Source organism: Trachurus japonicus, chromosome 21, assembly GCF_045865225.1.
Source record: "Trachurus japonicus isolate A0001 chromosome 21, Traja_1.0".
Lineage (NCBI taxonomy): Eukaryota > Metazoa > Chordata > Actinopteri > Carangiformes > Carangidae > Trachurus > Trachurus japonicus.
The window spans coordinates 23,896,139-23,909,120 of NC_140927.1; the positions used below are offsets into that span (position 1 = coordinate 23,896,139).

The window sequence follows — 12,982 nt, forward strand, 5'->3', positions numbered from 1 at the left end:
ACTTAGTCTGACAGACAGTTAGCCGAGGTTACTTAAACTTAGTCTGACAGACGGTTAGCCGAGGTTACTTAAACTTAGTCAGACAGGCAGTTAGCCGAGGTTACATAAACTTAGTCAGACAGGCAGTTAGCCGAGGTTAGTCTGACAGTTAGCCTAAACTTAAGTCTGACAGAAAGTTAGCCTAGGTGAGGTTTACAGTAAGCCTAAAAATATGGGTCAATTAGTCTTTGCCCATAGGCAGTTAGCGATAGCCTGACATGCAGTTAGCACAAAGATATTGCTAGTACTGGAATTGTTGGCAGGCAGTTAGCCCTGGATTGCCGCACCCTAGCTCCCAGGAAGTGTGTTTGGATAATTATGAGATACTTTGCTATAGTTTAACAGGCAGTTGGCCTGGTATATTGTTTTCTTAGCCCAGATTACCTAGGTGGTACTGTAGCATAACTTAGCCTACTTAATATCCTTATTAGAAACTTACCCAAGATACTTTGCCTTTAGTCAGAGTGGGCGTCAGCCTCGCAACATTTTGCCAAGGATCAGCTCAAGCTGTGATAGTGTTGACCAGTCCTCTTTTGCTAACCAGGATTTAGCCTAATCCTGAGTGTCTTTGGATAGTTTCAAGGATGACAGTATCTTTTATCAATGAGGAATTACTTTAAGATAAGTTTTCAGGTTTTTGCATTGAATTATTTTGAAGGGTTCAGTCTGAGATGCTAGCCTTGCCTGGTTAAGACTGTGTTTTGTTGGGCTATTTCTCAGCCTGATGTAGACAACATTAGACAAGTGTATAATTTCTATGTAAACCAACTCGCACATTATTTCGAGATGACACTGTATGGCCATACACGTAGACTCTTGTCGACTCGTCACATGTGCGACATGTTGTACGATACGATGCCTAGTGATGCGGCCAAGTCATTTACACATGCAATTTGTGCAAACAGGAGCCGAGCAGACCTTACTGCTGTGTTGGATTTGTTTTGAATTGTCACTTTATGGTTTGGGTTGATGTGTAACTTTCCTTCTCTGTCACTTTGTTTCATGTCCAGGACTCCCCTTGCAGCCTCTCTAGATGATCAGAGTGCTTCTCCCAACAGAGGTAATCAACATTTTCTATAGGTTTCTTTTACAGTGGCCTGTTGAGGCATGTTTCTGGTTTTATTTGAGATCAGTCATGATATTGTAAAAGCCTGGTTCACCTCAGGTCTTACGTGTCAGAAGTGATTGAGAAATTCTTACGCTATATAGCTATAGCTACTTCACTGACAGGATTTCACAACTGCTCTGTGTGTACTGTGTGTGTGAGAACAGGAGCCCTGAGGAACGGCTGCAGCTTTGAAGATGACCTTTCACTGGGAGCTGAAGGTCAGTACATAAAAACACTCACAATACAAACGAGATTAGAGATTTCTGCTCATTGTTAAGGGTTTCCTCCTTTGTTGTACTAAATCTGTATTTTTGAGTGACACAACCGACTTGAGGGAGATTTTGTCATCGTTTAGTTCTCCATTTCACCTGTAGTTCAGATGAGAAGGTTGATTTTGACAGGGCTGCAAATCAAATATTAATCATTTAAATCACTATTGGAGAAGTCCCTCCCGAGTCTAATCTAATGTTTTCAGTTAAATCATTAACTGCAAACTTTGCTGAAATGGAAATAGAGAAGTGTGACAAGCCGTGTTTTAACCCTCACGTCTGCTTGTCACCTGCATGTTTTCAGCTTCAGTGCTGAATGGTTGTGAAGTCCTTTTTGGTCGTCATTCGTGTTGTCAGCAGTGAGTCAGGGGGAGAGGTCTGCATGGTAATAGAGGTAGAGTTAGACTATGGCTTATAAGACTTAAGATAGATATCTAAATTGTCCGTTGCACAAGACTAAGAGTCTTGTGGTGAATGCTAAAACACAGGTGGTGCTTTTGAAAACAGTAATAAAGGAGCAAACAGAGGGAGTGTTGAATGTATGTTTGTTTCGCTGGTATGTATGCCAGCTGACTGGTGATGGCGAACTACAGCTGTCTGACTGAAACAGCGAACAGGCTTCACTTCATAAAGTATTCACAGGATCACAGGGGACATTGCATTTAGATACAGGCAATAGATGATGTTTTTTGTGAGCTGATTGGATGCTTATTAACTTGCCCAACATCATAATACGTCCATTCATTTTTCATAAGTCTCACTTGACAAGACACATTTTGTGCAGCAACTGACTGATTGTGTTTGTTGGAGATCTAACTCTGCACTGAGAAGCCTGGGATTATTACTCTTTGCACACAAAAAATGAATTATATTCCTAAAGTCAGGATCAACACATTCCATATTTTTGTGAGTTTTTACAAGCTCTGCCAGTTTTGTCCTCCTTCTACCCCTGAAGATGTTTCGTTAATACGACTCCTGATGTCTGACAAACACAACAGTGTCAGCAGAATCAACAGAGCACCATGTGATTCACTGCTCCATCTTCATTCCTCAGTCCTGGTTCTTTATGAAGGAAAAGTAAACAGTCACAGAGGTGTGGAAACGCAATGAATGCTTGACTGGCTGTCTTCATGGTGTGTATGTGTGTTCTGATCATTCCTGTGATCTGCGGTGAATACGGGGGTAATGGTCCTGAAGCAAGAGGTTGTATTTGTTATTGAGTGAACAATAGACTGTAATGGCTTTATGTTGAGGAGCTGAACACTGACATGTTGTGGGGTCTGTGTGTGTGTGTGTGTGTGTGTGGTCGGGCGGGTCAGCTGCAGGAATTAGGGGGATGAATAGATGCTAATGATTTGAGGCTAAGAGGTCAGAAGTATCCTGTTCCTGAACTGGAGCTACAACATACAGTAGTACTGTAACTTTAGTTAATGTCGACAAATTTGATTAAAAACTTGCATAATAAAAAAGACAATAGCAGCTGCTCCACTGTTGACACCCATATAATGTGTTAAAACAATTGAGAGTTATTTACAATAACCCGTAATACTACTATGTCCCCAACCTGAACCTTTCAGCTAGTTAACTTCTACAGTCAGTGCAATCACTGTTACTTTGTCGCACTTCACAGCAAGTCTCTACAAGTTACTCTTCGATAAACATTAGAAGATGATAGATGGATTAATCACCAAAGACTTCTCAGCTATTTTACCAAAGTGCTGATTCTCAGGAAGACATAAAAGTTCAAAGTTAATTTTAGTTGTCTTGGCCTATGGTATGCCACATCTCGGCTTCTTTGCAATAAGAGCCAGCAGACTGACATAAAAACTGTCTAGACAGGTGTTTTGAATCAGTCCACAGAGATATTGAAGGACAGGATTTTATTAAATCGAAATCCAGTGTCAAATCCACTTATCAGATCTGAATCCTTTCAAATCCTTCATTGTATTTTTTCATTTTTCAACATACGTATGTGAGCAACTTGAAGCCAAACCGCAGTTTTTTAGTAGCAGTTTGATGAAATTTCTAAGTTCTAACCTGATACATGTGCAGTTTTTATTGAGATAATGGCCTGATCGCCTCTCAATCGAAGAGTCACCACTTTTCTTATCCCTGTTAACTACAAAACACAGTGAGGCCGATGATGTCTTTCACTCGCCATCCAAAATCACGAGTTAAGGACTATTGATGAGAGCCATTTTGATTAGATGATCACTTTGCAAAATTTAGAAAAGTTAGAAAGAAGTGTACAAAGCATTTTATGTTTTATTGCATATCAAAATCAAGAATAAGTTGTGGTATTTAGAGTGTGACTGAAAAACTGCTGGCATTGTATCAAAAATGTTTATGTCAGGTTTTATGAGTCTAAATCATGTGTTGTTAAAATGAGCTAATGGCTTTGTGTTAATGTGGGCAAGGCATGTGGATGAAAAGATAATTGTGCACTTTTAAAGTTTGTGTGAAGTATTTGTTGAAAACCTGAGCAGCCTCTTTAGTTGAGTGAATCTGTCTGCTTCCTGTGTTTGCCAGATTCTCACCTCGTGTTGTTATGGGCTTACCTTTACCGCCTTAATTATACTGAGTCATGTTGAGGTATGACAGAAGTGGCTTTTGTCTGTCTGTTTGAAATGTCATGTATGAACAGATTCTAATGGGCTGTAATGTTGTCATGACAGGACGGGAGGGGATTAAAGTGTTAAAGTGGGAATTAGAAGGAAGTGAATTAGTAAATTAAAAGGGTCGTGGAGAAAAGGATGGGAATGAATTAGTGAATTAGTGTAAGGAGGCATGCCACTGCCATTTTGGCTTCTTTAATCCAGCTGTCTGTCAGGGAAGAAACAACTGAACATTCAAAGAAGGTTGAATGAATTCAGATGAAATGGGGTGGAAAAGAAGGAGAGAGACGCACACACTCAGGTGACAAGTCTCAACAAGTTCATATTAACTGGAAAAGAAAATAACTGTCACACCTACAGCTGATGATGACTTCCACTTGTCTGAGAGACTGAGGGTCAACAACCGGCCTCAGCTATTTTATCTGCTGAAGCGAGCTAGCTAACAAAAAGAAAGCTTCATGTGTTGGCTGATTAGGGCTGCAACTATGATTATTTTCATTATCGATGAATCTGTCGATTATTTAAACGATTAATATATTAGTTGTTTGGTCAATAAAATGTTAAAAAATACTGAAAAATGTCAATCAGTGTTTCTCAAACCACAAGATGACGTCTTCAAATGTCTTATTTTGTCCACAAACCAAAGAGAGACTCAGTTTGTTGTCATAAAGGAACAAAGAAACCAGAAATATTCACATTTAAGAAGCAGAAATCAGAGAATTTAGACTTTTTTTTCTTCAAAAACTACCCAAACCGATTATTCGATAATCAAAATAGTTGACAATTAATTTAATAATCGATTATTGTGTGATTAATCGATTAATTGTTGCAGCTCTATGGCTGATTATTTTAAAATCCTTCTGGCTGTTAAATTTGAAAAATGTATTCTTAAAAAGAGGCTTGAATATGCTTTTCTGTCATTTCATGCATCAGAAATATGAAGCTAAAGTTAACAGATCCCAGCCAAGTTGGCATGTTGGACTGCAGTATATTACAAATAAAGTTGATGTTGTTGTTTTAACAAGACCCAATACAAGTTTGTATTATTCAGACATTATATTTTCACTTAAAATTTTTACAAATGACAGAGAAAAGGCTTCGAGGATGACTACCAGTGTGCTAACATATTAGCTAACTAATGGGACATAACCCAACAAACTAATGTAGTTAGCTATTCGACCATATTAATTATCGTTTGGTTAAATATTACACCCAGGAGATGCTGTAGCCTATGACTCACAGATAGGCACAGTATCATTCAGTTTTCTTTACAGTTTTTTTGTGTTTGTGTTGTGTGACAAACGGTTGATTCAGTCTGATTGTCAGGCTTGTTGATGTATATTAATTAAATTTAATTAATTAATTAAAAGACTTGACAGACTCCATGTAAATTTTATTGACAATAGTTGTTTTTATTGATTTGAGTAATATTTGTGTCTTTGTTTTTCTCCGCAGCCAACCATCTTCAGTCCAATAACAACAAAACTGAACCTCGGTGAGTTCACTTTTAAATGTTTTCTTTACATTCACACATGGCCAGATTAACCCTGCGAGAGGCCTGCAGAAAGAATTAATAGTCAGTAATTCTGATCATTGATTAATGGCCAGAAATACACTAATACTAGCTTCTTTAATGTACAGTATTTGCTAGATCCCAGTTTTCTGTGAGAGCAGTTTCATCATTTTTGGTTTCCATTGTAAAATGAATCAGTTATTAAGTAAAAATAACTGTCATACTTATGATAATATGACACGTGGTCCCTTTGTAATACTGGAGTCATAAAATGAAGGGAGGTGTTGCCAAAATAGTTTCTGACAAATTGGCTTCTGACGTCCTTCGATATATTAAATGAACAGTCCCAGATGGTTGATGCACCAGTTTGTCCTCTCTGCATGTGTGTTAATGTTCTGTGTGTGTGCATGTTAATGTGTTATGTGTAGTTTTGGTCTTGCGGCGGATCAGAAGAGGAGTCAGTATAAAGAGAGAGGAAGAAGTATGAACTCCACAGGATCTGGCAAGAGCAGCACAGTGTCCAGGTCAGTTCACCTCAGCGGTCTTCAGTCAGGCTCATGGAGATTTCTGCAGGAAGTAACACAGTGACCTCGAGTTTTAGCTTTAAACTTTTCCCTACAGTACCTCCTCTTTGAGCGCTGATGTTGTCAGTAAACTAATGATTATCAGTATCTTAATATGTAAGGTACGCTAGAAGATTTGTATTTGAAGGATTTACTATTGAACTAACTCTCCGTGGTGGATATTACTCTTTGGGAGGATGATTTAATGGCAGTGGGTGGGCATGGGTGTTGTTGATGGTGCCTGGTTTTGTGCATTGTTCCAGCAGTTGAAGGTGAAAGTGTGTGTGTGTGTGTGTGAATGTAATGGTTCATAATGGGCTGTGGGTGGTGCATAATGGGTAATCCATCCTCTGTTGTATGTGGTTGATACAAGGTTTGGGAGGTTTGTTTCTGTGTGAGTCAGGATGAAAAGCTAACAGTGCAGAGTGACGTATAAAAAAACATCATCAGACCTTCAGGGATCCACTTCAGAGATTATTGAAGAATAGGCTGACGATTATGAAGGTCTGGATCAACATTGAAACAGCTCTTGTTGACTGTAATTGATCCTCTTGTTCACATTGGCCATTGTAAGATCCCTTCCTAATGTGCCTTCGCTGGAAGTGGTGGGAGATACAAAATCACATCCCTCCATCAGTGCAAAAAATGTATTTTTCCTGTTTTCCTTATCTGGAGCTGACGTCAGGCTTCACTGACTCGTTTTGGATGATATCCAGTTGACCTGTTTGACTCAGACAACATGAAGTCTCACGTAAGCGTTGGATAAACTTTTGAATCCAGGAATATGTCTATTAATAACAAGTATGAACAAGAGTAGAAGTTACAGCAAGAAAAACCTGTTTCAAATTTCAAATTTCAAATTAGTTCATATTGTTTTAAATTAGATGTGAAACACTTTGGATTTGTCATGTAAATGTACATCTTCACTGTCAGTGGATGGCAACAAACAACTTGTCCCTTAAGGGTTCATCATGCAGTCCCTCCAGGAATCTGTGATTTTGTTATTAACAATTATTGCAAACAATGTTGGCCAATTTTACTAGTTTACTAGTTTTTTTTAAACTTTTTTTTTTAATGTTTATTTGCACCACTTTACCTTACCCTCAGCTGTGCTGCACTGACAACAACTGACTTTAATGGTATTATGGAGTCCCGTGGTGGCATTACATGACAAGACACAAAGCACAGTGGTTATTTTATTAAGTAAACTCAGGAGATAAACAAGTTACAAAGGCGTTACCTGGTTAGCTAACGTAACTGCAGGCTAGTGGCGACCAGCCCATAAAAAGCCCATGAACAGGATATTCCTGAGATTCTAAGATTATTTTTGCCTCTCATTACATGCTTTAATTGTCAGTAATGTGAAGCGCCAGCTATTTTTAGTGTTTGTGAAAGAAAGCTGTTGCAGAATGAGCTCCACTTAAACAAATTTCCGAGATCCTGGAGGGACTGATCGGATCGTCTGCTGCTGGTCAAGTTTCTACTCGTCTTTATCTTCTCTAGGTGGGGCTGTTGAGGAGCTTGGGAAGGGCAAAGCGTTGTTGCAATCTCCAGGGGGGAGCGGACGCATGACACTTACTAACTAAATAATGAACAATCTCACTAACAGACTAACCCACTAACAGAAAGCTGTGTGTGAGAATTACTAACGTCCTGTCTGTGTTTTTTAATAGTGTTTCAGAGGTGTTGGAGCAGTCAGAGGACGACCCAGAGGAGATCCTCCTGACCTTGTGGTTAGATTAACTAACTGACCAGCAGACTAACTAACTCAAGTAGCTAACTAAGTGACCCGACTGTTTAACTTTAGTAACTGAGAGAGGATATGTGTGTGTGTGTGTGTGTCTACAGTGTGTCAGAGCTGCTGGACCTGTACGAGGAGGACCCTGAGGAAATCCTGTTCAATCTTGGTTTTGGTCGAGAAGAACCCGACTTGGCCTCCAAGGTTCCTTCCAGGTTCTTCAACAACTCCTCCACAGCGCGAGGCATCGACATCAAGGTACCGACAACAGCAACTTTAAACACAAGTGTACCATGTTCTTAAATCTACTGCTATACAAATTATATAGTTATTATAGTAAACTAGAACTAAGACTAAAACTAAAACTAGCGGTGAAAAAATAATTTAGTAAACTGAAATAAAAATAAAAATGACAACTTTTCCAAAAACGAGAACTAAATAAAATCTACAATGAACAATGCAAAACTACCTAAAACTAAACTGAATTGCAGAAAACATCAGCTTAGTTTTAGTTTTCTTAGAGATGTTAAAGTTGCAAGAAAGAAAACGCCACAGAGCTCAATATGGGACGACTTTGAGGCGACCCGCAGGTAGATAAGAGTGAACGTAACGTGATGAGGACTGATGGGAACATTTCTCCTCGGCTTTCTCCTATGAAATGAATGAAATGTCCATTTACTTTTGCCCTGCTGCGGAGAAACACACACACGTTTGGCCATAAATGGTCATAATAAATTTCACCTGTAAGACCAGACCAGATCGACTTTTTTGGAGTCTGCTGCCTGGCTTGTCGGTGCCATTAATCACTGATACTGTTTTTTAATGACATCACTTCCTGTGGCTGACCTGCAGGTTTATCTGGGAGCTCAGCTGCAGCGCATGGAACTGGAAAACCCCAACTACGCTCTGACAAGTATGTACCACAATTTCAGTTCAAATGTTTAAGACTGTAGGATCTCCATCCTTAAAGGGATAGTTCAACATTTTGTCCAATTGGCCCATTGCCATAATCCCTATAGTCATAGCAGTAGATTCGTTACCTTTAATTGTCGGTGCAAGCTATTTTTAGAATGGTGGAGCAGAGCCGTGAGCTGCTCAGAGCTACGCTACGGAGGCTCATGGGATTTCTTGGTTTCCCTCATCAAACTGATCAAAAACACAATCAAACTCTCTCTCTCGTGGACAAGTTGTGACCTGCACATTCACCACGCTATGAGAATAAGATAAGAATGTAATAATGCCGAAAACCTGCCCCTGACAGGAACGTGCATCAGCAGTTTTGCACGAATTTACCTCTAAAACAACTCAGTCTCATAACGTTCTGTTATTATCTCATAGCGTGGTGAATGTGCAGGTCACAACTTGTCCACCAGAGTGTTTTGGAGTTGTTGGATTGTGTATTTGATGAGTTTGATGAGGGAAACCAAGAAATCCCATTAGCCTCCGTAGTGTAGCTCTGAGCAGCTTGTGGCTCTGCTCTGCCGTTCTAAAAATAGCTTGCACCGACAATTAAAGGTAACGAAGCTACTCCTAAGACTATAGCGATTATGGCAATGGGCCAATTTGATCCCTTTAACAACCCATCATCACCTCTGTATTGCAGTCATCTCAAGGAAATTTAAATCGAATGCAACTGGACTTGGTTATTTGTCTAGGAAGACGTTTCACCTCTCATCCAAGAGGCTTCATCAGTTCATGTATGCAACTGACCAGGCTGGGACTGGTCCAACTATCTGGTGTGGAGACCCAGGTATTAAACCTCTGTGGGGGCGTTCACAAGACCGATGGTGTCACTGGAGCCCTTTGTGCTCCATGTGCCAACGACAGTCGTTAGGGTGACAGTCGTTGGTGGAAAGTTGGTTTCTACTTCGTTAGTGCCCATTGTGTTATAATGACAGTCATTGGAGTCACAGGAGGCCAGTTGTGAACAGTTGTTTTTCTTTGAGGCTAGATTGATGAATCTCCTGGGAAGGGATGAAATGGCAGCATTGTAAATTGGAGATAGGCCACCTGTATGGCAGGTGTGTGTGTGTGTGTGGGGGGGGGGGGGCTTAACCCTGTTAATGATGTGAAGCTCAGTGTTTCATGTCCTGAAACTGTAGATAGAGGAAGTTCAAAGACTGTGTGTGTGTGTGTGTGTCCTGTTCCCAGTGTTATTGTGGTGTTTTGTGGGGTCCTTCAGCCATATTAGCTGTTCTGCCAATTGCCTGGACAACATCGCCAGCAAGGACAAAGATCTGTTTGTCCCAGACACACACACACACACACACACACACTGAGAAAGAGAGACATGCACAGAGAGGGAGAGGGAGAGCGGGAGGGAGGGAGACCTGCTCTGCTAACATCCTGGCCTCTTTTTGTTTTCAAAAGTTCGTTTGCATGAAGGTACTGGCTTGGTAATTAAACACACTGACACACACACACACACACACACATGGCTGATTCTCTTCTTCTTGACAGTTTTACAGCCATGCTGCTATAAAAAAAAAAAAAGAGCTCAACCAAGGATCCTCTGTGTGTGAGAGGATGAATCACTCCGTGGCTGAAAATACATCAGGTCTCTGTAAAAGTTTGATTTTACACCTCGTTGGCTGTTTATCTGGTTTTATCTTGACTCGTCTGAGATAAACAAGACAGTGAATGAGTGTTGTTCAGTCAATCGGTCTTAACACTTTAACACACTTAAACTTTTACTTCTGATTTGACTTTTTTTTTTATATCTGTTCTTTTCTGCTTGATTGGGGCTATTTCTGTTTTTCTGTTAGTTCCATCTCTATTTTTGTCTGTAAACTTTCAGTTGCTGTTGCTCTCTTTAGTGAATACATGTGAAAAATATTCACCCTGATTGGTTTACACAGCCTACTTAACATTTCTCACATGTCCACATTTCCGAGGAGGACATAAGGTCTGACATAACTGGTACAACTTAGTTTGTGTTACAGCAGCAGGTTGATGTTCATATGGATAAACCTTCACAGTTCATCATTTGTCTTGTCACTTATTTACATAATTTGCATTTGTCCATAAAATAACAGATTCAATCGTATTTCACTCAGCTATTTTGATCAATAGTAAACATGTGAATTAGAATATAATTTGCATTGATCAGCTTGTTACACAATAATCAAATGAGTCTTCACTATGGAGGTGTTGCACCTTTTGAACAGTGATAGTCAGACACGTCTGTTATGACAACATGTGATATACACACAATAAACCACAAATAGAAACACAGTCTGACCCGTCACCATGACTGTTGTTAACAGTGACATGACTGCAGCACTGCGAAGTAGGAACGACCTGAATTGCTCCACTACTGTACGTAAATGTATGACCTGTTTTTAACCTTTGAAAAATGGCACAATGAGGAACAGGAGACGTCTTTAGTTACATCTGTGTTTGTCAGACTGTTGTGAACGAATGTGTCTCAGTCTCCTTTCCTCCAGCTGTGGCTGCCTGTCACGCTGGTATATTTTATTGTGAAACTGGTTATATATTTGCTAAAATGCCAGCGCAGATCACATGCAGCAGATGTTCACTTACACAAAGCAACACATTCCCACCCATGGTGCGTGCAGGAAGTTCATACACAAAAACAACTGAGTTGGAGAATTTCCTTGTTACTGAAACGGCCAATAGATTCATTCTTTGATTATTTTGTCTAAAAGCTTAAATAGTGCCTTAAAAATCTAATAAATTCATCAGATGGTTCCCCATAAATAATTTCTGATCAACATGCAGGTTTTTCCAGTTGGTCAAAGTCCAGCAGAGGTACTGACTTGTATGATAAATGACTAAAGCAAACAATTTGACGCAATTCATTATGTACACTGTACACTGACAGCTCATAGCCAATATTCATACATATTGTTTCCAGCTTCTTATCGCAGTCGTAGCACGGTCTAATTTTCTTGTTATCTGCAGATAATGGCTAAATGAGTCACGAGCTGTTTGGTGGCATGCACACTGAGGCTCAGGAGAAGAGGGCCAGTGTTACAGTGGTACCATCTGATGGGCAGAGGAACAACTCATGATGACAAAAATATTAATGAACAAGTACTCATCAAAAGGCCCATTCAGAGAAAAAAAGAAAGAGGTAAAGAGGAGGAGTGGGTTTCACTGTCAGAATCCATCCATCAGTGTTCATTTATGGCGCCTCTCTGTGGTATTATAAAAAAAAAAGAAATTCTGCTGTGTTTGCCCGTTTGGTTAAATCTGTTTGGGCTGTGAAAGTCAGTCAAACTCCAGTCTTAGGTCATGGCCGACATTCAAATGGACTAAACCACAGATTTAAAATATAAACTGAGATAAAACGTGTATTTCATTGTTTACTAATGCTGATATTGTATTATAGATGAATACAATATTGCACTTCGGTGATCACTAATTAAGCTAGTGTCTAAAAACGAGCTACAAAATCAGTAAATTACCGAAATTACCGATGCACAATGAATCTTGGGATATGTTGAGGTATTAAGGATTCAACCAATGTAACCTTTGAGTTGACCACTAAAAGAAGGCTGCATTTGAAGAAACCTCTGAAATGGGACAGTGATCTGTCTGAATGTGGACGGAATCAGTATGTGAGTGCAACTGAGCTGTTATCTATAATCAATCACAAAATAATGAAAGGGAGTTAAACTGAGGTGTCTTGTTCTGTCTGTTTTGGCTGTTTCTCTCTTTAAAGCCCATTGAAACCACACCTTAACTTTCTAATATTAAGGTACTGTACATAGACACCTCTCTCCTAAACTCCCATCGGCAGAATAATTTAATCATACCTTATCTTGTGAAATTATGCAAATTATCTCCTCCCTTCTAAGTGGTTTCAGTCCAGTTCTTTAATCGTCACCAGAGTTTGACTAATGCCTTCACACAAGCCAAAAATGAGCAGTTTGAAACAAACTGAACAGGTTCAGTGTGTAAACACCCTCAGACGGAGCCAGTTTTCATCAGGATTATTTAATTTTTCTACCAATTAAAGCTTCAACAGAACTTTAAAGGTGGATCGTCAGGTCAGTTTAAGACATCATAGATTGCTCTCTATGATTAGATGTTACTTTAAACACTTGTGAAGTGCTCAAAGGTTTTAGGCATAAAGAGTAAGTAGCCTACAAAGCGCAGTAAACATTGAAAA

General features: G+C 39.6%; 1 protein-coding gene across 5 annotated transcripts in view; it reads left to right on the forward strand.

Annotated features, from left to right (window-relative positions):
• The window catches only part of itprid2 (ITPR interacting domain containing 2), a 42,214-nt gene that overhangs the window by 9,608 nt on the left and 19,624 nt on the right, over window positions 1-12,982 (forward strand). For 4 of the 5 annotated variants that reach the window (XM_085764676.1, XM_085764678.1, XM_085764677.1 and 1 more), the window contains 6 exons: window positions 1,050-1,099; window positions 1,312-1,365; window positions 5,487-5,526; window positions 5,973-6,068; window positions 7,956-8,103; window positions 8,698-8,758. In XM_085764676.1, the coding sequence (XP_085620802.1) occupies window positions 1,050-1,099; window positions 1,312-1,365; window positions 5,487-5,526; window positions 5,973-6,068; window positions 7,956-8,103; window positions 8,698-8,758 (449 nt within the window). Of the gene's footprint in view, window positions 1-1,049; window positions 1,100-1,311; window positions 1,366-5,486; window positions 5,527-5,972; window positions 6,069-7,780; window positions 7,841-7,955; window positions 8,104-8,697; window positions 8,759-12,982 lie in introns of all 5 variants that reach the window. The other variant, XM_085764680.1, reaches the window with a different exon arrangement.